Genomic DNA, 23,734 nt, shown 5'->3' with positions numbered 1-23,734 from the left:
CTCCTCCTCCTCCTCCTCCTCCTCTCCTTCACCTCCTCTGCACCCTGCTGCATACTGAGTGGTGCTGGGGACCCAGAGGGAAACTTACAGAAGAAACAGAAGACAGAAAAGACTCTGTCTCGGAAGGGACCGAACAGAACACAGACAATTGCAGCCCATGTGATCAGTTTTGGAGGAAAGGAAGGGATCTGGGGATGGGGAAGCTAGGACTCAGGTGGAGGGTTTGGGTGCAGCTCCCTGGAAGGGCTGACCTCAATCAGAATGCATTCATTCACTACCCACTGAAATAAAGGGAAGGGGGAAGGCAGTTTGGGAATAGCACGTACAAAACACACAAAGGCTAAGGAGAGCATGGCGTGTTCCTGCCTTCACCCATCTCAGCCTTCAGGTTCCTCCCGAAGGCCAGGTACTCGCAGACCCTACCCTGTACCCTCTAACCCTAGATACTACCTTATTCCCCATCACCAGGCCCACGATGCCAGCAGGATGTGGATGAATGTGCTGGCCCCTCACCCTGTGGCTCCCACGGTACCTGCACCAACCTGGCGGGGAGTTTCAGCTGTACCTGCCACGAGGGGTATAGTGGCCCTTCCTGTGATCAGGACATCGATGACTGTGACCCCAGTGAGTTCAGGGGAGTTCCCGGGGTGGATGCTGCTCTAGAGAACATGTTCTTTAAGCCCACACGGTGTGCCCAGCACTGTGCTTCCATTTTCTTTCTTTTTTCATATTAAAAAAATATATTTTTAAATTTATATTTATTTATTTTTGAGAAGCAGAGTGAGACAAAGCGTGAGCGGGGGAGGGGCAGAGAGAGAAGGAGACACAGAAGCAGGCTCCAGGCTCTGAACAAGTGGTCAGCGCAGAGCCTGATGCGGGGCTCAAACCCACGAACTGTGAGATCGTGACCTGAGCTGAAGTCGGACTCTCAACTGACTGAGCCACCCAGGCGCCCCTGTGTTTCCATTTTCTCTTCACTGTACTCTTTCCCTGTTTTATGGAAACTGAGGCCCCAGAGAGGTCAAGTGATTTGCCCAAGGTCATGAAGCAAGTAGAGGGATGAGCTGGGATTGGAGCACAGGTCTGTCTGAAGCCTGTAGACTGCCTCTGGCTGCAAACAAGTTAACATTATGCGTTAAGTAGGACATAATAGGCCCCCAGGAAGTCCTCCAGGAGCATTGTCTGATAGACCGACAGTGCAAGTCACATCTATACTTAGAATTTTTCTAGCAGCCACATTAAAAAAGCAACAACAAAAAAATTAAGTTTAATAATATATTTTAATTAAATTAATATATAAAAATGTTATTTATTTCGACATGTAATCAATATAAAATTACTGAGATATGTTTACATTCATCCTTTTTTTTAATACTAAGTCTTCAAAATCAGAAATCCAGTGTGTGTTTTATGGCACATCCCAGTTTGGACTAGGTACATGTTAAGGGCTAAATAGCCACATGTGGCCAATGGCCACTATACTGGCCAGCACTGGTCTGGAGGAGGCCTTCTGTGCTGTGCCCAGGAATTAAATAGACCTAACTAGCAGCGTGTGCTTGGCGGCTCAAAGGGACCTTTTGGTTCCCCCATCCCCTTCCTCCTTGCACATAGGTGGGGTTTCCAGATGAGGGAGAGGATGAAACCACAGAGGGGACAGAATTTGATCCCTCTGACCAAATGTGCCGCTCCCTGTTAAGCCTGGTTTCCTCCTGGTTCCCCTCTATGAAAGGCATGGCTGGGTCAGCTTGGGCTGATGGGGGGGTCAGGTGTATGACCAGGCCTTCTCCCTTCGGACCTTAGACCCCTGCCTGAATGGTGGCTCCTGCCAGGATGGCGTGGGCTCCTTTTCATGCTCCTGCCTCCCTGGCTTTGCTGGTCCCCGATGTGCCCGCGACGTGGATGAGTGCCTGAGCAGCCCCTGTGGCCCGGGCACCTGCTCCGACCACGTGGCCTCCTTTACCTGCACGTGCCCACCTGGATATGGAGGCTTCCGCTGTGAGCAGGACCTACCCGACTGCAGCCCCAGGTGTGTGGGGCCTCTGCTGGGGGCTCAGGGACACCGGCATCGGATGGGGTGTGCAACGCGAGAGGGAATGGGGACAAGAAGGGGGTTCTCGGCTTGGCACCCACTTCACGACTCTGATCCGTGATGGAGCAGTGTTCGGGAAGGGTCAGGGCGTCTGTTTGGAGGTCACCTTAGGGGACGCTGGTCCCCGACAGGGCCAGGCCACGGCGGGGCGGGGCCTCCATGTGGCTCCCACCTTAGGTCTCAAGGACTTGGTGAGTTGGGGCTAAGGGACAGGATCGGGGCGGGACCTCTGCTGGGGCTGCAGCTTCTGCTGGGGGTGGGCCTAGGGGGTCGGGGAGTGTGCCCCGACCCAGGAGGGGCCGAGAAGGCGGGGCCTGCGTGGGGGTGGAGCCTGACCCAGCCTGCGCTTCCTTCCCCCTCCAGCTCCTGCTTCCACGGCGGGACCTGCGTGGACGGCGTGAACTCGTTCAGCTGCCAGTGCCGCCCGGGCTACACGGGCGCACACTGCCAACACGAGGCCGACCCCTGCGTCTCTCGGCCCTGCCTGCACGGGGGCGTCTGCACTGCCGCCCGCCCTGGCTTCCGCTGCACCTGTCCGGAGGGCTTCACTGGCGCTCAGTGCCAGGTGGGCGTGGCCACCCGGGACCCGGGGGAGGAATCTGGAGGGGCTGTTCTGGGGTAGGGGTCTGCCGGGACCCTGGAGAAGCTGGGGTTGCGGCTTCCAGGGGGGTCGTGGCTGAGAGGCTGAGACTCTGAGAGCTTCCCCTCCAGACGCTGGTAGACTGGTGCAGCCACGCGCCCTGTCAGAACGGGGGTCGCTGTGCCCGGAGCGGGGCCTCCTTCTACTGCCTTTGCCCTCCGGGTTGGAGCGGCCGCGTCTGTGACATCCGGAGTGTGCCCTGCAGGGAGGCCGCAGCCCAGATCGGTGAGGGGGAGCACAGAGGCGGGGTGTGGGGCTCGGGAGGGTGTGCGTGCATATACTTCTTGCTAATGTGAGCCGAACACGGGTATGACAGGGCGTGTGGGCGGCATGGGGTGTGTGGCTGAGCGTTTGTGGATGCGCGACCGTGTGCCAGCTGGCCAGGGCCGGGATGGTGTAGATGCCTCTGTCACCACGAGGTAGCTGGGATGACGTCCGAGATGCTGTGTGTGACTGAGCCGGTGTGGGCAGTTGGGGTGTGGGTGTGTGTTTGTGTGTCCGTGACTGAGACGGTGCCGGTCTGGGCAGATGTGTGACGACACGATGGAATGTGTGTGAGACCCCGGGGACCGAGGCCAGCAGGGGTGTTTGGTGATGCCGTGAGTGATGCAGGCAGGGAGGGGCACGCGTGTGCCTGACACCTCTCCTCTGTGCAGGGGTGCGGCTGGAAGAGCTGTGTCAGACTGGTGGGCAGTGCGTGGACAAGGACAATTCCCACTATTGCGTGTGTCCAGAAGGCCGCACGGGCAGCCACTGTGAGCAGGAGGTGGACCCCTGCTTGGCCCAGCCCTGCCAGCATGGGGGCACCTGCCGCGGCTACATGGGGGGTTATGTGTGCGAGGTAAGGGGCCCCCAGAGTCGAGGAGAGGGGAGCTAGTCGTGCTGGGTGTGTCTGCACACACTTGTGTGTGTCTGTGACCTGGTGTGGGTGTGGCTCTCTCTAGGCAGGTCTGGCTTTTTGCTTTTCTGTCTCTGGGTGTCATCTCGTGGGGCTATTTCTCGGTTGATCTGAGGGACTTTCTGCCCACGGGCTGTCTTTGTCTTCGATTGTGTCCTGGATGTGCCCCGTATCCCTCTGTGTGCCCTGTCTTTTTGGGTGTGAACGCATGTGCTGGTGTCTCTGGGCCCATGTGTCTGGGTGTATGTGGGTGTTTCTCCTGGGTGTCTGTCCTGTGCGTTTGTGTGGGTGTGTCCCTCTCATTGGGTGTGCCTGTAGCCCTCCGTGTGGGGCTGTCCTCTGTGTCTGAATGTGTTCCCTCGTACCGTGTGCCTGTTTTCTGTTTTCTGCACACCGGACATGCCTCCGTGTCTTGAACACTGTATATCCTTTTGTACTGCCATCTCCATGTCTTCCTGGGGATTATCTGTGTCCCCCCCCGGGCTCAGTGCTGGTCCCCGTCTCACATCACTGCAGTGTCCAGCTGGCTACACCGGGGACGACTGTGAGGATGATGTGGACGAGTGCGCCTCCCAGCCCTGCCAGAACGGGGGCTTCTGCATTGACCTCGTGGCCCGCTATCTCTGCTCCTGCCCCCCGGGAACGCTGGGTACGCCGGGGCCGGGGTTGGGGGACAGGATGGGAGGCTGGCTCTCCATCCCTTCCCGACAGCTCCCTCATCTTTCCCTCCCCCCAAGGTGTGCTCTGTGAGATTAATGAGGACGACTGTGGCCCAGGCCCACCCCTGGACCAGGGCCCCCGGTGCCTGCACAATGGTACCTGTGTGGACCTCGTGGGTGGCTTCCGCTGCACCTGCCCCCCCGGGTACACTGGCCTGCGCTGCGAGGCGGACATCAATGAGTGTCACCCGGGTGCCTGCCACGATGCACACACCCGGGACTGTCTGCAGGACCCAGGTGGGGGCTTCCGCTGCCTTTGTCGTGCGGGCTTCACAGGTAAGCGTGGGAGAGGTGGCTGCCCTGGGATCCGGCCCCTGTTCCCACACTGTGGCTGACCCACCAGCTCCTGCTTGTCCAGGTCCCCGCTGTCAGACTGTCCTGTCTCCCTGTGAGTCCCAGCCATGCCAGCACGGAGGCCAGTGCCGTCCCAGCCCAGGACCTGGGGGTGCGCTGACATTTACCTGCCGCTGCGTTCCGGTAGGTCCCATCAGTGCCCCTGGGAGAGGAGTGGGAGCGTGGCCACGTTGCAGGACGTGGCTTTAGGGGAGAAGAAGTGGAAGGGAAAGGGGTTCCTGAGAAATACTGAAAATACCTGGAGACTGTGTGTGCGTGTTTTGGGGGATGGCGCCCCAGGCCTCCTGGGGAAGGCGGGGCTTATCTCTGCAAGGTGGGGCCTCCAATGGGCGGGGGAGGGGAGAGGTGTGGAGGGACCCGGGGAGATTGGAGCCTCAACCTTCTCAAGCCCTGACCCCCCATCCTCCTCTCTCTCTCTTCTCCACCCTTCCAAATCCCTCCATCCCCTCCCTTTCCCCTACCCCAGCCGTTCTGGGGCCCGCGTTGCGAGCGGGTGGCGCGCTCCTGCCGGGAGCTGCAGTGCCCGGCGGGCGTCCCGTGCCAGCAGACGGTCCGTGGGCCGCGCTGCGCCTGCCCCCCGGGACTGTCGGGGCCCGCCTGCCGGGGCTCGCGGGGGTCGCCGCCGGGGGCCGCCAACGCCAGCTGCCTGGCCTCCCCCTGCCTCCACGGCGGCTCCTGCGGCCCCGCGCCCCTCGCACCTTTCTTCCGCTGCGCGTGCGCGCCAGGCTGGGACGGACCGCGCTGCGAGGTGCCCGCGGCGGCGCCCGAGGCCCCCGAGGAGCCGCTGTGCCCGAGCGCCGCCTGCGAGGCCAAGAGCGGGGACAAGCGCTGCGACCGCGAGTGCAACAGCCCGGGCTGCGGCTGGGACGGCGGCGACTGCTCGCTGAGCGTGGGCGACCCCTGGCGGCAGTGCGCGGCGCTGCAGTGCTGGCGCCTCTTCAACAACAGCCGCTGCGACCCCGCCTGCAGCTCGCCAGCCTGCCTCTATGACAACTTCGACTGCCGCGCGGGCGGCCGGGAGCGCGCCTGCAAGTGAGCCCCTCCCGTCTGCCACCCGTTCGATCGTTCGCCTCAGCCCGTGTCTTCTCTGTCCCTGAGCCACACCTGCCCATCCACGGGTCCCGCTTCTCTGTCTGTCCATTCATTTCCCCACCGTCAGTCCGTGTTTAGACTGAGGGACTGTTCATACGTTTGCCCCCTCTGTTTCTTGGTGTATTCTGTCTGCCCAGCCGAGTGCTGTTTGTCTGTGCATCTCATCTACCCAGCCACGTGCCACTGTGGTCTGTCCCTCCGTCCACACGTGCCATGACCTGTTTGTCCATCCGTGTGTCTGTGCGCCCTTTCTTTCTGCCTTTGCACTCCATCGGTCTCTCCCTGCATCCTTGTTGTCCATCTTTGGACTTCGTTCTGTCCATGCATGAATTCCTTTCATCCCTCCGTACACCCACGCGTCTGTCTAGGTCTCTTCTGGTCCATCCGTGGACCGCACCTGTCCACCCATCTGTCTGTTCTTATGCCAGTCTGTGTGCCTCATCTGTCTGTGCCTCTCCATCCACGCTCATCCATGTATCTCTTCTGTCTGTCCTTCTGTCCATCCACTCACCATTTTTGCCTCTCTGTATGCCCATTCATCTGTCCATGCCCCTACTGTCTATCCCAGCCCATCCTCTGCCCCTCTCTGTCTATTCATGAACTCTGTCTTTCTGTCTCATTCCATCTGTCCATCCCTGTGCTCTGCCTCTTTTTTTTAAGTTTATTTATTTTGAGAGAGAGAGAGAGAGAGAGCGCGCGCTCGTGAGTGGGGGAGGGGCAGAGAGAGAGGGGGGAGGGAGAGAGAGAGAGAGAGAGAGAGAGAGAGAGAGAGAGAGAATCGCAAGCAGGCTCTGCACTGTCGGTGCAGAGCCCGATGTGGGGCTTGAACTCAGGAACCGGATCATGACCTGAGCTGCAATCAAGAGTCGGACCCTTAACCGGCTGAGCCACCCAGGTGCCCCCAACTCGACTTCTTTTGTCCCTCTGTTTGCCTAGAACCCTTCTCTCACTTTTATGTCCCTGTCCTCATTGTCCCCCACTCCCCTCCTCACTCACCCTGGCCTCTGCCATTTCTCAGGTACCCCAGGCTTGGTCCTACCTCAGGGTCTTTGCACTGACCGGCTGTTCTCTCCGCCGGGAATACTCTTCCTTGAGGAAGCCACATGGCTCCTCCCGCATCTCCTTGAAGCTTTTGCTCAACCAGTCGCCCCTTCTCAGGGAGCTCCTCCCTGGCCACCCCACACATCCCCGGCTTCATTTTTCTCCTTAGCGTTTAGTTCCAAAAAGGGCCGTGTGCGTGTGTGTGTGTGTGTGTGTGTGTGTGTGTGTTTTACATTTAGCTTTCACTCGTGTACAGTTGGAAGACTGTGTTTTCTGCTCTTTCCATCTCATTTAATGTCTGTCTCTGCCCGCTGGAATGCCTGCTCTCCAGGGGCAAGGATTTGTGTCCGAGCCACATCCTGGGTGCCTACAGCCATATCCAGCACCCCGCAGGCCTCTGTCAATAGTTATTTATTTATCAATAGTTCGTGAAGGAATGGCTGGATTTGCAGAAAGCCTGGCACGTGCCGGATACATTCTAGTTCTCCCTCTCTCGGCCTCCTCTCGCTGTCCGACCCCCACTCCCGCCACCCCCCCCCCCCTCCCGTGTCCGGAGTCCGGGCTCCCTCTGGTGTGTGGTTGGATGACCCCTGACCCCCTCCTCCCCTCCCCCAGCCCCGTATACGAGAAGTACTGTGCGGACCACTTTGCGGACGGCCGCTGCGACCAGGGCTGCAACACGGAGGAGTGCGGCTGGGACGGGCTGGACTGCGCGGGCGAGGTGCCCGCCCTGCTGGCCCGCGGCGTGCTGGTGCTCACCGTGCTGCTCCCGCCCGAGGAGCTGCTGCGCTCCAGCGCCGACTTCCTGCAGCGGCTGAGCGGCATCCTGCGCACGTCGCTGCGCTTCCGCCTGGACGAACACGGTCAGGCCATGGTCTTCCCGTACCACCGGCCCGGCCCTGGCGCCGAATCCCGGAACCGGCGGGAGCTGGCCCCGGAGGTGATCGGGTGAGTGGCCCCCACGCTTGAGGGAGCCCACCGCAGGTGCAGACCTAGGGGCGAAGGAGCCGTGTTGATCAGGTCTCGTGTGTTTCACTTCCCTTAACGTGCGTGTTTCACTTCCCTTAACGTGTTCGAGAGTCGTCTTGGGAGAGCGTCCAGCGCGTCTCAACTTCAGCCTGTTGACATTTGGGGCTGGATCATCCCTTCTGTCCTTCCTTCCTTTTTTTTTTTTTTAACGTTTATTCATTTTTGAGAGACCGAGCACGAGTGGGGGAGGGGCAGAGAGAGAGGGGGAGACGCAGGCTGAAGCAGGTTCCAGGCTCTGGGCTGTCAGCACAGAGCCCAACGCAGGGCTTGAACCCCGAACCCTGAGGTCTTGACCTGAGCTGAAGTCGGACGCTTAACCGACTGAGCCACCCACGGGCTCCGGGGCTGTGTCACGCTTTGCTGTGGGGGGTTGGTTGCTTGGTCTCCACCCACTACATGCAGGTAGCATCCCCTCCCCCCACAAGATGCGACAACCCAAAACACCTCCGGCTACTGGCAAGGGTCCTTGGGGAGCAGAGTGGTTAAGGGCATTCGTACTTTTAGTTTTTTACAAATGGAAATCAGAGAACTTTCCTGATGGTGGCCTGGTAGAGCGGTCAGAAGGGAGGTGTGGCCTCTGAGCTGGGATGGGGCCCTGACCGAGGAGGGCTGGATTCTAGAGATGGAGGGCAGGGGCTCTGACCGGGTAGGGCTGGAGTAGGGACATGATGTGCTAGTCCCTGGGTGCATTGATGGGGTTACTGGAGGGGTCTCGTCAAGAAAAAGGACACAGGGTGATAAACAGGGGTCACTTTCAGGCTTGCAGAATCTGAGGAGTCTGGGGGTGTCGTGGAGGCCCCCCAGGAGACAGCCAGAGGCTGAAGACATGGACAAGAAAGACAAAAGGGTGTTGGAGCCCTGGGAGGGACTCAGAGGAGTGGGGACAGAAGAATGATCTGGGAACAGTGAGATAAAGATTGGTTGAGGGAAATCAGCTCAGGAAGAAGGGGAGTTGGGGCACCTGGGTGGCTCAGTCGGTTAAGCTTCCGACTTTGGCTCGGGTCACGATCTCACAGCTCGTGAGTTCGAGCCCTGAGTCCCTGTGCTGACAGCTCAGAGCCTGGATCCTGTTTCAGATTCTGTGTCTCCCCCTTTCTCTGCCCCCCTCCCACTTGCGCTTTCTCTCTCTCTCTCTCTCTCAAAAAAAAATAAATAAATAAACATTAGAGAAAATACGTGGAAAATGTTTAAAAAAACAAAGGAGAAGGAGCAGCCAGGGAGATAGGAGGAGAACCAGGCCATGTGGCACTAAGGATCTCAAGGCAAGATGGAGTTTGGAGGGCTGGGTTCCTGGAAGCAGAGCCTGAGGCAGGGATTCAGATATATGTGCCATTCGGAAGGGGCACTCTCAGGAGAGAGGGAAAGAGAAGCAGGATGTGGCAGGGAGCAAACGAGGCAGAAGGAGTCTCAGTCTGGCCTCAGGGAGCTCTAGAGCATGACCGGCACTTCAGAGTCCTTGTGACAGGAGGGCACCTTTGTACCCCCCCAAATCAGCCAGTCACCAGCTGAGGGCTGCCCTAAGGGGTGTCCCCTCCCACGTGAAGAGGTCCCCACTTTGCTGAGGGTCATCTGTTAGAAGTCAGCGCTCACAGTAGTTGGGAAACGGACGCACCGGCCTGGTAAAGGAGACTGGCATCCACTGGAGATCTTGATGTGAAAACAGTGCCCAGTGCCCACTGGATTCGTGGCTGGGGGGACACTGGTGGCCACAGCAAGACTGGTTTGGGGTGGGGGGCGTGGTGAGGGGGGCCTTGCCAACGTGGTGCGTGGAGACGGCTCTTCCGAGTCCAGGGCATGGGGCTCCGTGCCTGGCCGGCAGCAGGTTGAGCCCCCCCCCCCCCCGTCCTTCCCTTGGGTCCCCGAAGCTCTGTGGTGATGCTGGAGATTGACAACCGGCTGTGCCTGCAGTCACCGGAGAATGACCACTGCTTCCCCGACGCCCAGAGTGCGGCCGACTACCTGGGAGCCTTGTCGGCGGTGGAACGCCTTGACTTCCCGTACCCGCTGCGGGCCGTGCGAGGTGAGGCCTGGCCTGGTGGCAGGGTGGGGGGGTGGGGCGGCCAGCCTGGGGCTGAAGCCCTCTGCTTCCCACCCCGCAGGGGAGCCGCTGGAGCTGCCGGAGCCGAGCATGCCGCTGCTTCCGCTGCTGGCCGCCAGCGCCGTCTTCCTGCTGGCCATCCTCGTGCTGGGCGTCATGGTGGCCCGGCGCAAGCGTGAGCACAGCACCCTCTGGTTCCCCGAGGGCTTCGCGCTCCACAAGGATGTGGCTGCCGGCCACAAGGGCCGCCGGGAGCCCGTGGGCCAAGACGCGCTGGGCATGAAGTAAGGACCCCGCCCACTCCCGGTGGCTGACTGGGGGCGGGGCTTGGGAGCCCTTGAGCCCACTTTGACCCGACTGACCTCTCATCCCCACCAGACCCTAGCTTCAGACTCCAGCCCAGACCCCAGTACGCATCCCCTTGACCACTGACCGACTCCATGATCCCGGGGGGGGCACCCCTGACTTGTGACCCCCTGACCCCCATGTCCTGTATCTCCGCTCCCCTGACTCGAATCCTGCCCTGACCGGCCCCTGACCCTGCCTTGATCCTGGCCTCTCCAATTTCACCAAGATACTCAAGATTTGTTCCCACGTGACTGCTGGCCTCATGATCCTTATCTGCACCCCGACCCCTCACGGAGCCCTGACCCTATCGTCTATGACCGCCCCCCCCCCCCCCCAAATACCACCTCTGGCTCTAACCCACCCTGACCTTTGACCCCACCTCTGACCCTCTTTCCACCCCCAACTCAGTGTTCATTCTCCATGATCCTCAATCCTGGCCTTGGCCCTGGGCCTCGCCTCCAACTCCCTTATCTGTCCCTCAAGAACCCCCAACCCTGCCCTGCCCTAACCCCAGAATGTACCCCTCTCCTGCGACCCCATGACTTCCTGACTCTTCAGTACAACCTACTTAATCCTGGCTGCATCCTTACCTGTGGGGAGGATAACTACATCCTCATGACTCCTGATGTCATCCTGTGTATTCTCTGCTGTATGCCTGTGACCCTCACCTATCCCACAGCCCACTGTTCTGACCCCTGACCCCGTTCCTGGCCCTTCCTCGATTCCACCTTAAGACCCTGGCTGCCACCAATCATAACCCCTGACTATCCCCCCCAGTGACCTTAACTTCGTCCTGCAGCCTCTCTTTGGACTCTGTATCTTGGACCCCAGAACCCAACCCCAGCTGGCCTCTGGGGGCTCGTCTCTGACCCCACCCCAAATCCTCCTTCCAGGTTGCATGTCTCAGTTGTCTCTTCTCCCCTCCCCCCTTCCCATTGTGCCCACAGGAACATGGCCAAGAGCGAGAGTCTGATGGGGCAGGTGGCCACAGACTGGATGGACACTGAGTGCCCAGAAGCGAAGCGACTGAAGGTGGTGTCCTTTCTCTGACCCCTGCCCTCGGAGTTCTGGGTGGAGGGCCCCTGGTGGTCAGTGGGAGAGTTGCGGGAAGTCTCCGCTCTCCCTGGCTCTGGGGAACAGTCATGGTGGCCGCCCCATCCTGCCCCTCTCTAACCAGGGCCCTGCTCCCAGGTCCGTGTGGGGTCTTCTGGAGCGGAGCCCCTGACCTAGACAGCAAGTCTGCTTTCTCACCGTGGGGTCCCACTTTGTCCAGGGTGCCCAGCCTGAAAGTGCTCCGAGCTGGTTTTAAACACCCTTTCCTGTACTGGGGCCGCACCCGTGGGTTCTGTCTTGGTCAGCTTACACAGCCGTTACAAAATACCACAGACTGGGGGTCTTAAATGACAGATACTTCTTTTCTCACAGTTCTGCAAGCTGGAAGTCAGGGAACAAGGTGCTGGCAGGGTTGGGTCGTGGTGAGGGCTCTCTTCCGGGCTTGTAGACAGCCGCCTTCTCTGTGTGTCCTCACGTGTGCTCTTCTGTGTGCATGGAGGGAGAGAGCTCTGGGGTTTCTTCCTCTTCTTACAAGGATCTCAGTCCTGTTGGTTTAGGGCCCCACCCTTATGACCTTGTTTAGCCTTGATTATCTCCTTAAAGGTCTTCTGTCCAAATACTCTTGTTTGCTGGAGGTGAGGGCTTCAACATATGATTTTGGGGGGACAACAGTTCAGTCTGTAACACGTTCCTGCCAACATTCCCTTATACTTGCTAGATGTCTTGAACACACGCAAGCAGCATCCTATTTTGTCTTTCGAAGGACCCTGTAAAGCAGCTGTTGATATACATCTCAATTCTCAGCCGCCTCTCCCTGGCTAGATTTTAATGTTTGTGAAATGGAGACATCTGTTACAATTGACAGCTGGAAGAAATCTGTTCACCTCAGGCTGTTCTTTTTCTTTCTTATCCCAAAGTGGGTATTAAGTAGATAGCAGAATAGGGTTTTTTTTTTTTTTTTGGTTTTTTTTTTTTTTGAGAGAGAGAGAGACACAGTGCAAGTGTGGGGAGAGGCAGAGGGAGACACAGAATCTAAAGCAGGCTCCAGTCTCTGAGCTGTCAGCACAGAGCCCGATGCAGAACTCGAACTCACAAGCCATGAGATCATGACCTGAGCCAAAGTCGGATGCTTAACCGACTGAGCCACCCAAGTGTCCCATGCAATAAGTTTTTGACGGCATTTTGACACAGCATTATCCTGATTTTGCTAATGAGAAGCTCAGAGCTCTAACGTGATCTGTCAGGTGATGGACAGCTAATCAGAAAGGGTCAGGGAGGCTGGGACAGCTGTCCATCACCTGGCTCTCCCCTTTCGTGAAATTCAACTCTCTGCCTGGGTCCTTAAGCTCAGGTCTGGCTTGATCAGGCTGTGTTTGGTGCCTGAGGGCTCCTAAATGTCCTGGCAGGCTAGTTAAGAATATTCTGTCCTGAAGGGCACCTGGGTGGCTCAGCGGGTTAAGGGTCCAAGTCTTGATTTCATCCAGGTCATGATCTTGAGGTCCTGAGATCGAGCCCCACATTGGGCTCAGTCCAGAGTGTGGAAACTGCTTGGATTCTCCCTCCCCCACTTGTGCTCTCTCCCTCTCTCTCTCTCTTTCAAAATAAATATACTGAAGAAGAAAAAACATTTAAAAATACCAAAAAAAAAAAAAAAAAAAAAAAAGAACATTCTGTCCTATTTCCGTAACATCACTATGCCTTTTGGACCCTGAGTCTGAAATTTATCAAGCTCCTGCTAGGGGCCCAGGTGCTATGCTTGTGAAGGTAAACTGATACATTTGTGTCTATTTTGTCCTGATACCTCATGTTCATGTTCACAGTACTGGGTGGGAGTCCCACGTGGTATCCAGGGCCTCTCTTTGCTTCTCTCTTTCTCTCCCACCCATTCAGCCTTTTCTCAGACTAAAATTGATCCTTGAAGGACCAGCCCCCCACCCCCGCGTTTCTTTTACTAGTGATTTGTAGTTTCCAGAATGCAAATTTTGCATTTCTTCTATTAAATTTAATTCTAAATGTTTTACTCTTCCTGATGCTGTTGTCATGGGATTGTTCTCTCAATTTTGTTTTAGGGTATAGACAGGTGTCTACTGACAGGGGCTGTGCTCTGTGTCTTTTCCTTGATCACCCACCTTGGATTCCCAGCCCTCCCCACTTGCTACCCAGATTAAAATCCCACGTCTTCCTTTTATGGGTTCTCTGAGCTCCGGTATGTCAATTTCCTGTTTCCATATGTAGAAAAGAAGCAGGATATTCGTGGTTTCTTGGGGCCGTGTGTGCATCTCCACGGGAGAAAGCTGTGAGGATGCCCAGACTGTCCCTCTATCTCTCGGCTCTTTGTGAGAGCCTGGGTCCTTGTGCCTCCAGGTAGAGGACCCTGGCGTGGGGGCCGAGGATGCTGTGGATTGTCGCCAGTGGACTCAACACCACCTGGTTGCAGCTGACATCCGTGTGGCACCAGCCATGGCCTTGACGCCCCCACAGGGCGATGTGGATGCTGATGGCGTGGATGTCAATGTGCGTGGCCCAGGTCAGTGGTGATGCCTTCCCCCTCCAAGGATCCCCTTACCAGTCCTACTTGGGAAAAGTTGCATCTGGGTCTGTGTCCTGGGGAGAGTTGGGTCTGTCTGGGGGTGTGTGTTAATCAGGACTCTTGGTTGTAAGTCATAATAGCCCAACTCAAACTAGTTTAAGTAAAACGAGAGATTTACTGGCTCTTGTAACCGAAAGCATCATGGATATTTGGGTCCAGGACTCCAGCCCAAGGAGGCTTTCTCCGGGGGGCATGATAGCCACAGGCCTGACCAACCTTGTAAAACCTTTATTACCAGGGCGCCTGGGTAGCTCAGTCAATTAAGCATCTGACTCTTGGTTTCAGCTCAGGTCCTGATCTCACAGTTTGTGGGTTCAAGCCCACACCAGACTCTGTGGTGACAGCATGGAGCCTGCTTGGGAATCTCTCTCTCTTTCCTCTCTCCTCTCTTTCTGCCTCTTCTGACCACTCACCCACACTCACTCTCTCTCAAAATAAATAAATAAACATTAAAAAGAAAAAAATAAAACCTTCATTACCAGTTACCCTAGCAAAAGTCCCAGGATGAGTTCTGATTGGATGGACTGCAGTCAACTGCCCATCCCTCAACTAATCAGTGTGACCTGGGGGCTGGAATATGCAGATTGACTGCAGGTCTGGGCCTAATGCGTCTCCTTGAGCCAAGGATTGGGTTTAGCTCTACTCGGGGCTTGAGGATGGAAAATGGGGTGCTTATGGCTCCCTAAGGGAAACGAGCAAATGCTCATGCAGAGTGTAGCAGATCACATTATTTGGATTCTCTCAGATCCGTCTTTCCTGCATTTCAGGGTATTCCTCCCCCAGCTCGTTTTGCTTTCATTCCAAATGACCTGCACTGATGGCTCTTTTTTGAAATTCCTCAGGCCACCAGGGCCTGAAGTACCTGGGATTTTATGTCTCTGGGGTGGTTCTTTTTTTTTTTTTTTTAAGTTTATTTATTTATTTTTGAGAGTCAGAGAAAGAGAGAGACAGAGAATCCCAAGCAGGCTCCGCGCTCTGTCAGCGCAGAGCCTGATGCGGGGCTCGAACTCATGAACCGTGAGATCGTGACCTGAGCCGAAATCAAGAGTTAGTTGGACGCTTAACCAACTGACCCACCAGGCGCCCCCTGGGGTGGTTCTTCACTAGCGGGTGGGGGAGCGTGAAAGACACAGCTCCTTTGCCTCAAGCGGGATTACACCTCTGCGGTACCTGAGTCCCCCTTCAGGATCGGGCTGAAGTAACCCCCTGGGAATTTGCCTGACGTTGAACGCTTGCTTCTTCCTCCTTCCCTTGTCCTGTATCTGCCTTGGGAGCCCTTCTGTGACAAGTCACCTGCCCGTGCATCCTTATCCTGCCCTGGCTTCTCGGGTACCTGGCACAGATGCCATGCGTGTCTGTGTGTGCGTGCATGCACACGCATGTGCATGTGTACACACGTGCACACGTGGGTGCAGATGGGAGGACTCGTCACTCCCTCTTGTGACCCTTGTGTCCCGCTTCCTGCTAATGCAATGACCTCAGTCGCGTTCGCTGGCAAGGCCCCCTGTGCCCACCTCCCCGTGACACATTCCCGGCCTTTGCAGACGGATTCACCCCACTGATGCTGGCCTCTTTCTGTGGCGGGGCTCTGGAGCCAATGCCCACCGAGGAGGATGAGGCAGAAGACGCGTCAGCCAGCATCATCTCAGACCTGATCTGCCAGGGAGCCCAGCTTGGGGCACGGACTGACCGCACGGGCGAGACAGCCCTGCACCTCGCTGCCCGCTATGCCCGGGCCGATGCGGCCAAGCGGCTGCTGGATGCCGGGGCAGACACCAATGCCCAGGACCATTCAGGCCGCACTCCTTTGCACACTGCTGTCACCGCTGATGCCCAAGGCGTCTTCCAGGTGAGGTGGACCTGCCCCTTTGGACTTCGGAGCTGGCAGCCGACATGAGGCATCAGCCAGGCCTGGGTTTGAGCCCTGGTCCTACGAGACGGAGCTTGCTTTTCTCATTTGTTAAATGGGGGTCTGTGGGAGTATGGGGCCTGGCGGGTACCCGCTTCCTGGACTTCACGGAGTCTATAGGGGACGTGGGGGTTGGGGAGCTCAGGGGACTTGGAGATGTACCTGGTCCTTCTGTTCCTGCCGTGACCCTCCCTTCTGCACACCTTCCCTTCTAGATTCTCATCCGGAACCGCTCCACAGACCTGGATGCCCGCATGGCGGATGGTTCAACGGCGCTAATCCTCGCAGCCCGTCTGGCGGTGGAGGGCATGGTGGAAGAACTCATTGCCAGCCACGCTGATGTCAATGCTGTGGATGAGCTTGGTACGCTGTGGGGAGTAGCCGTGGGTGGAGGCTGAGAGGGGGCACCTGGGCCTTAATTGTAGGTGTTAACTCACACCCACACTGAGACCCAATCACTGAAACTCACGCATGTGCAACAGAGTGTTTTGTTTTTTAGTTTTTTTTTTAATGTTTATTTTTTGTTTATTTTTGAGAGAGAGAGTGTGAGTGGGGGGAGGGGCAGAGAGAGGGAGACAGAACCCGAAGCACGCTCCGGGCTCCAAGCTGTCCGCACAGAGCCCGACGCGGGGCTGGAACTCACAAACCGTGAGATCACGACCTGAGCCGAAGTCGGACGCTTAACCGCTTAACCGACTGAGCCACCTAGGCGTCCCACGTGTAACAGAGTTTTGATGTGGACTTACACTCACATGTTTTGTGTGTGTGTGTGTGTGTGTGTGTGTGTGTGTGTGGCATTTGCTAGCCCATATGACACCTCCGTGACTTAGAAAAAGGTGGCCTTCCCGAAGACACTTCATTTCCGTTTGCTTTAGCAGAAGAACTTACTATGCTGCCCTCTGCTGGACAGCTGGTATAGTACATTTGCAAATTGGCCAAATCCATCCATATGTGATGGCAAATACCTCTGTGGAGGTGGCTTGCTTGCACAGATCGCAACCTTTCTGGAGCAGGTGTTCTCAACCTCTGCACCATTTACACTTGGGGTTGGATGATTCTTTGTGCTGGGGGCTGTCCTTGCAATGTAGGATATTAAACAGCGTCCCTGGCCTTGACCCACTAGATGCCAGCAGCACCCCACTCCCCAGCTGCGACAACCAAAAATGTCTCCAGACATTGGCAAATGCCCCTGGGTTGGGGGATCACCTCTGTTTGAGAACTGTGGCTCTGGAGAACCACTGTCCAGTAGGACTTTCTGTGTTGATGGAAATCATTCTTGGTCTGTGATGAGCAATGTGGTGGCCCCCTGGCCACATGTGGTGGCTTTTGAGCACTTGAAGTGTGGCTAGGGCAAATGAAGAGCTAAATGTTTTGTTTCATTTAATTTTTTAACCTTTGTTTTGCCTGCTTTCTTTAACAAGCTTTATTTATTTATTTTTAAAAATGTTTTTATTTATTTTGAGACAGAGAGAGACAGAGTGCAAGCAGGGGAGGGGCAGAGAGAGGGGGAGACACAGAATCCGAAGCAGGCTCCAGGCTCTGAGCTGTCAGCACAGAGCCCAGCGCGGGGCTCGAACTCACAGAGTGTGAGATCATGACCTGAGCTGAAGTCGGACGCTTAACCGACTGAGCCACCCAGGCGCCCCTAAAAAGCTTTATTTATTTATTTATTTATTTATTTATTTAAAGTTAAAAAATTTTTTTTACATTTATTTATTTTTTAAGAAACAGAGTGAGACAAAGCGTGAGTGGGGGAGGGGCAGAGAGAGAAGGAGACACAGAATCTGAAGCAGGCTCCAGGCTCTGAGCAAGCGGTCAGCACAGAGCCTGATGTGGGGCTCAAACCCACGAACTGTGAGATCATGACCTGAGCTGAAGTCGGACGCTCAACTGACTGAGCCACCCGGGCGCCCCTAAAAAGCTTTAGTTAGATGTAATTCACATACAATACAATTCAGCCATTTAAAGTATGAAATCCAGTGGCTTTTAGTATAATCACATAGTTGTGCAACTATCATCATAGTAAATTTTATTTTATTTATTTATTTTTAATGTTCATTTATTTTTGAGACAGAGAGAGACACAGCATGAGCAGGGAAGGGGCAGAGAGAGAGGGAGACACAGAATCTGAAGCAGGCTCCAGGCTCTGAGCTGTCAGCACAGAGCCCGACGCGGGGCTTGAACTCACGAACTGTGAGATCATGACCTGAGCCGAAGTCGGACGCTTAACTGACTGAGCCACCCAGGCGCCCCTCATCATAGTAAATTTTAGAACATTTCACCACCTGGAAGAGAAGCCCTCACCATTAGCTGACACCCTCCAATCTCCTTACCTTCCCAGCCGTAGGCAACCACTTAAACACATACTTTCTGTATGGATTTTCCTACTCTGAATGTTTCCTAACATTCATTGGCTGCTGCTCCTATGAACAATCATGTACCGGTTTTTGTGTAGACATATGTTTTCATTTCTCTTGGGTACACAACTAGGAGCAAAATTGCTGAGTCATATGGTAACTCTATGTTGAATCTTGTGAGGAGTGGCCAGACTTTTCCACAGTGCCTGCCCTGTGTCACATTCCTGCCGGCCGTGCATGAGGGTTCCAGTTTCTTCACGTGCTCGCAGATAGTTGTTATTAACTGTCTTTTGTTACAGCCTTCCTAGTGGGTGTGAATTGGTATCTCGTTGTGGTCTTGATTTTTATTTCCCTGGTGGCTAATGATGTTGAGCATATTTCCATGTGCTTATTGGCCATGTGTATATCTGCTTTGGAAAAATGTCTATTTTGATGCTTTGCCCATTTTTTAAAAAGTTATTATTTGAAAGAGAGAGAGAGAGAGAGAGAGAGCATGTGCACGAGTGGGGGAGGGGCAGAGAAAGAGGGAGAGAGAGAGAGAATCCCAAACAGGCTTCATTCTCAGCATGGAGGTTACCCGAGGGCTTGATTCCACAATGGTGAGATTTTGACCTGAGCCAAAATCAAGAGTCAGACGCCCAAATGACTAAGCCACCTGGGCGTCCCTGCCTGTTTTTAAATTGGGTTTTTGTTTTTTTATTCTTGAGTTAGAAGACTTCTTTATATATTTTTGGCATAAGTCTCTTATCAGATACGTGTTTTATAAAGATTTGTCCCATTTTGTAGGTTTTCTTTTCACTTTCTTGATGGTGTCCTTAGAAGCACAGACATTTTAATTTTGATGAGATCCAATTTATTTATTTCTGTTGTTACTGTTCTGTTTTGTTTTGTTTTGTTTCTTTGGTGTCCTAGCTAAGAATCCTTTGCCTAAATCAAGGTCATGAAGTTTTACTCCTCTGTTTTCCTCTAAATGTTTTATAGTTTGAGCCCTTACATGTAGATATTTGATTCATTTGAGTTGATTTTTGTATTTGGTGTGAGGTAGGGATCCAGCCCCGTTCTTTTGCGCGTGGAGATCCATTTGTCCCAGCACCATTTGTTGAGAAGGCTAGCCTTTCTCTATTGAGTGGTCTTGGCAGCTGTGTTGTTTAATTTTAATCAGTGTAAATCTAAAGAGCAGTGTGTGCTTGATGGCTACTGCATGGGACAGGCACAGCACTAGCTACAACCGAGTGAGGACCACATAGTACCCCCGCCTGTGTATGGAGAGTCACGCACTGTAGGTGTGCACATACACGCACAGTGTCTCTCTTGGACAGAGAGCGTCATCCCACAGGTCGGCACATATAGGGACCCAAACACATGATCAGGTACTCATGGGAGGTCCCCCCACCCGCCTGCCTGCCAGGCCATATTCTAGACACTTTCTGTCCCCCGGCCGTGGGACCCTAGCAAATGAGCTTAGTCCTAACCCTAACTTCTCCCCCCACCCCCCCCACAGGGAAATCAGCCTTACACTGGGCAGCAGCCGTCAACAATGTGGAGGCCACGTTGGCCCTGCTCAAAAATGGAGCCAACAAGGACATGCAGGATAGCAAGGTGAGCCCCAGCCCTTGACCCACCAGGCAGTCAGCCCTAAATATGGCAAAGAGCAGGGTGGGGTGGGTTAGTGGGGGCATTCATCTTGCCTGCAGCCAAGTTAGGATTTGGACCTAACAGCCTCTAACAGTGGATTAGAGGAGAAAGCGTGTGGCAGTTGCTGTGTGACCTTGGGCAAATTGCTGAACATCTCTGAACCTCAGTGTCCTCATCTGTGAAGTGGGGAGGCAACAGTACCCACCTCGTTGTCTCCTGAGGATTCACTGAAATAACGCGTTTGCAAAATGCTTAGTAGATCCTCAATAAAAGGTAACTGTTACGATCATTGTTTTAAAAGCCTTGCAGGGTGAAATTACTCTCCTCATTTTATAAATGGGAAGAGTGAGGCCCAGAGGGGCACAGGGATGGATTCTGTCCTTATCTGACATTTTGATATTTTATCCATTACAGATTTTTTTGGCCAACAAGTATAATTTAAGAAAGGGTTGCATTAAAATATCATTTAGTTTGATGATTGGCTTTTTAAAAAAAAAAATTTTTTTTTAACATTCTTTATTATTGAAAGACAGAGTCAGAGCGTGAGCAGGGGAGGGGCAGAGAGAGAGGGAGACAGAATCCGAAGCAGGCTCCAGGCTCTGAGCTGTCAGCACAGAGCCCGACGTGGTGCTTGAACTGAACAAACCGCGAGATCATGACCTGAGCTGAAGTCAGACGCTCAACCGACTGAGCCACCCAGGCGCCCCCAATGATTGGTTTTTGACGCCCCCTTAAGTTTTGTGCCTAAGGGGAGTGCCTCACTTTCCTCACCCTAGTCCTGGCCCTGGGGCATGACGCTTAGTAGGTACTGGACGGATGCGCTCTAAAGGAAAGAACTTGCCTAGTTTCCCCTCAGCAGAGCGGGGATCCCATCGAAGCTCTGCTGGGCTGGAGAGTGTGGCTTCTTAGCTGGTTTCCACCAGAGGCTAGAAGGCCGCCAGACCTTGGCCAGGAGTTAATCCGGGCTCTTGGGATGCTGATCTGTCGTGGGTTCTGTGCCTCACTCCCGCTCAGGAGGAAACTCCACTGTTTCTGGCCGCCCGGGAGGGCAGCTATGAGGCTGCCAAGCTGCTGCTGGACCACTTCGCCAACCGCGAGATCACAGACCACCTGGACAGGCTGCCGCGGGACGTGGCCCAGGAGCGGCTGCACCAGGACATCGTGCGCCTGCTGGACCAGCCCAGTGGGCCCCGGAGCCCTCCCGGCCCACACGGCCTGGGGCCCCTCCTCTGCCCACCGGGGGCCTTCCTCCCGGGCCTCAAGGTGGCACAGTCTGGGGGCAAGAAGAGCCGGAGGCCACCCGGGAAGGCGGGGCTGGGGCCGCAGGGCGCCCGGGGGCGGGGCAAGAAGCTGACGCTGGCCTGCCCCGGTCCCCTGGCCGAGAGCTCGGTCACGCTGTCGCCCGTGGACTCGCTGGACTCCCCGCGGCCCTTCGGTGGGCCCCCCGCGTCCCCTGGCGGCTTCTCCCTCGAGGGGCCCTACGCGGCTGCCACCGCCACGGCTGTGTCCCTGGCGCAGCTCGGTGGCGCGGGCCGGGCCGGTCTAGGGCGCCAGCCCCCCGGGGGCTGCGTGCTCAGCTTGGGTCTGCTGAACCCCGTGGCCGTTCCCCTCGACTGGGCCCGGCTGCCGCCACCTGCCCCGCCGGGCCCCTCGTTCCTGCTGCCGCTGGCGCCGGGACCCCAGCTGCTGAACCCCGGGACCCCCGTGTCGCCCCAGGAGCGGCCCCCACCGTACCTGGCGGCCCCAGGACACGGCGAGGAGTACCCGGCAGCCGGCGCCCACGGCAGCCCCCCCAAGGCCCGCTTCCTGAGGGTCCCCAGCGAGCACCCTTACCTGACCCCCTCCCCCGAGTCCCCCGAGCACTGGGCCAGCCCCTCGCCTCCCTCCCTCTCGGACTGGTCAGACTCCACGCCCAGCCCAGCCACTGCCACCGGGCCCGCGGCCACAGCCGCTGGGGCGCTGCCTGCCCAGCCGCTCCCCCTTTCCGTCCCAGGCCCGCTAGCTCAGGCCCAGACCCAGCTGGGGCCCCAGCCCGAAGTCACCCCCAAGAGGCAGGTGTTGGCCTGAGAGCTCTCCAGTTCCTGGGTCTTGGGGGGCTGAACAGACATCCTGTCCTGATTCTCTCTCTCCCCCCGCTTCCTTTGTAGACCTTTCCCTTCTCTTTTCTCTCCACCAGCCTCCTCGCACCGGTCCGACTCCCCCTCGAAGTGTGGCTGAGATAGGTCCGCAGCCTCGGCTTTCAGTCCTGCTTTATTTATAGGGGGTGCGGGCTGACTCCCCCCCACCCCCTGGGTCTTGAGATGAGCCTGGGGCCTCCTCCTGCACCCCCCCCATCCCCATGCTTCCGTCCCTCCCCCCTCTCCTGCCTCCTCTGGTCTCTCTCCTTACACTCCGACACGAGTGAATTATTATTATTTTTTTTTACATTTTGTATAGAAACAAATTCATTTAAACAAACTTATTATTATTATTATTTTTTACAAAATATATATATGGAGACGCTCCCTGCCCCTGCAAACCCCCCAGTGCCCCCGTGGGGCTGAGTCTGTGGGCCCATTCGGCCAAGCTGGATCCTGTGTACCGAGTACACAGGCATGACCGGGATCCTGTGTACCGAGTACACAACCCTGGTGTGTACCAAGTAGGCACCCTTGGGCGCACCCTCCGGGGCGGGGGGCGGGTGAGACTTGGGAGCCTGTTTCCTCCCCCATGTCCCTCACTTCACTGCATTCCAGATGGAACTTGTTCTATAGCTTTGCTGGGGGGAGGGCTCTTCTGGCCCAGAGAGCCCGCCCCAGGTCCCCCCAACCCTAGAGCCGGGGCCATCTCTCTTGGGGAGCTGGGTGGGGGTGGCTGGTGAGAACGTCAGGACCAGGGGAGATGTGTGCATGTCACTTTGCCTCCCTCTAAATATGGGACTGCAGGAAGGGAATGAGCTGCCTGGTGGCACCCCTCCCCTGGTACTCCCCCCCCCACTCCCCTGCCCAGCCCCGGGGGCAAAATAGAAGTATTTTTAGGCTATTTTTGTAATGTGGCTTCTGGTCACTATCCCTGTGTAGCTAAATTCCCTTGCATTGTACAGCCCCCAGTCCCCTCACCACCTAATAAAGGAATAGTTAACACTCAGTGTCCTTGGTCTGTGTCTCGAGAAGGTGGGGGGTGGGGGGTAGTGGTGGGCCTTCTATATCTCTGGGGCCGACTTGAGTTCCCATCATCGGTTGAACCCCATGCGGCTTGCCAGCCCACTCCTGCTTCCTCTCTTGGCAGATGACTCTGCTGATTAGTTCAGAGGTGGTCACCTGACTTCAGGTGAGCCAATCAGATTCCCTTTCCCCAGAAGTTCCTTAATGCAGACGCTGAGAAAGAGGTCAGTTGTTGGGGCTTCTAAGGCCATGGGCAGATGGAGAACTATGGGTGGCTAGTTTTATTGGCGGGGGGTGGGGGGAGTGCTTGGGTGGCTCCAGAGACTTGGAGGCAGTATCTGAGTTCCAGTTGGAGCGTCCCATTCTAGTTAATTGAGCGTGCATTCCATTGGCACCAACAGGTATTTAATAATTGCCTCCTAAGTGCCCGATGCTGCTTCTGCATGAATCTCACCTCTACCTTGTGCTCCCTTGGGTTCTGGAGACAATGCTGCACGTGTGTAATAGTACTCCTTTGCACGTACTAGCGTAGATGGATTTCTCTGTCTTGCAACCAGTTGTGCCCCCAAACAAGGTTGTGTTCACACTGGGACCCTCCGGGAAAGGAGGATGGGAGAATGTTCACTGATTCCTCCTGTCATTTTGTCATCGGCAGGTCCCTTCCCTTGCCTCCATGCTGACCTCGGTTCTTGAGTTTTGCCAAGAAAGAATTCAGAGCTAAACTCTCAAGTAAGTGAGAGTTGAATGACAGTTAAAGAGACCTACGGATGGCAACTACACCAGGGGTCAGGGTTGTCTT

At 55.9% G+C, this 23,734-nt stretch overlaps 1 protein-coding gene across 1 annotated transcript in view; it reads left to right on the top strand.

Moving 5' to 3' along the window:
- Positions 1–22,914, top strand: part of NOTCH3 (notch receptor 3) — a 35,627-nt gene extending 12,713 nt beyond the window's left edge. Inside the window, exons 15-32 of the mRNA XM_047094589.1 lie at positions 469–624; positions 1,801–2,026; positions 2,453–2,654; positions 2,801–2,954; positions 3,386–3,570; positions 4,144–4,276; positions 4,365–4,622; positions 4,705–4,823; positions 5,167–5,732; positions 7,449–7,781; positions 9,728–9,882; positions 9,962–10,184; positions 11,196–11,280; positions 13,666–13,828; positions 15,436–15,740; positions 16,016–16,163; positions 19,659–19,756; positions 20,807–22,914. Of these exons, the coding sequence (XP_046950545.1) occupies positions 469–624; positions 1,801–2,026; positions 2,453–2,654; positions 2,801–2,954; positions 3,386–3,570; positions 4,144–4,276; positions 4,365–4,622; positions 4,705–4,823; positions 5,167–5,732; positions 7,449–7,781; positions 9,728–9,882; positions 9,962–10,184; positions 11,196–11,280; positions 13,666–13,828; positions 15,436–15,740; positions 16,016–16,163; positions 19,659–19,756; positions 20,807–21,859 (4,562 nt within the window). The 3' untranslated portion in view covers positions 21,860–22,914. The remainder of the gene's footprint in view (positions 1–468; positions 625–1,800; positions 2,027–2,452; positions 2,655–2,800; positions 2,955–3,385; positions 3,571–4,143; positions 4,277–4,364; positions 4,623–4,704; positions 4,824–5,166; positions 5,733–7,448; positions 7,782–9,727; positions 9,883–9,961; positions 10,185–11,195; positions 11,281–13,665; positions 13,829–15,435; positions 15,741–16,015; positions 16,164–19,658; positions 19,757–20,806) is intronic.
- Positions 22,915–23,734: the final 820 nt, after the last annotated feature.

This window comes from Lynx rufus, unplaced genomic scaffold (assembly GCF_022079265.1).
Source record: "Lynx rufus isolate CCGP_SWC_20201006 ecotype Redwood Valley unplaced genomic scaffold, mLynRuf1.p SCAF_4, whole genome shotgun sequence".
NCBI classification, from domain to species: Eukaryota; Metazoa; Chordata; class Mammalia; order Carnivora; family Felidae; genus Lynx; species Lynx rufus.
Note: the sequence above shows the minus strand (reverse complement) of the source record. Positions and strands in the feature narration are given on the sequence as shown.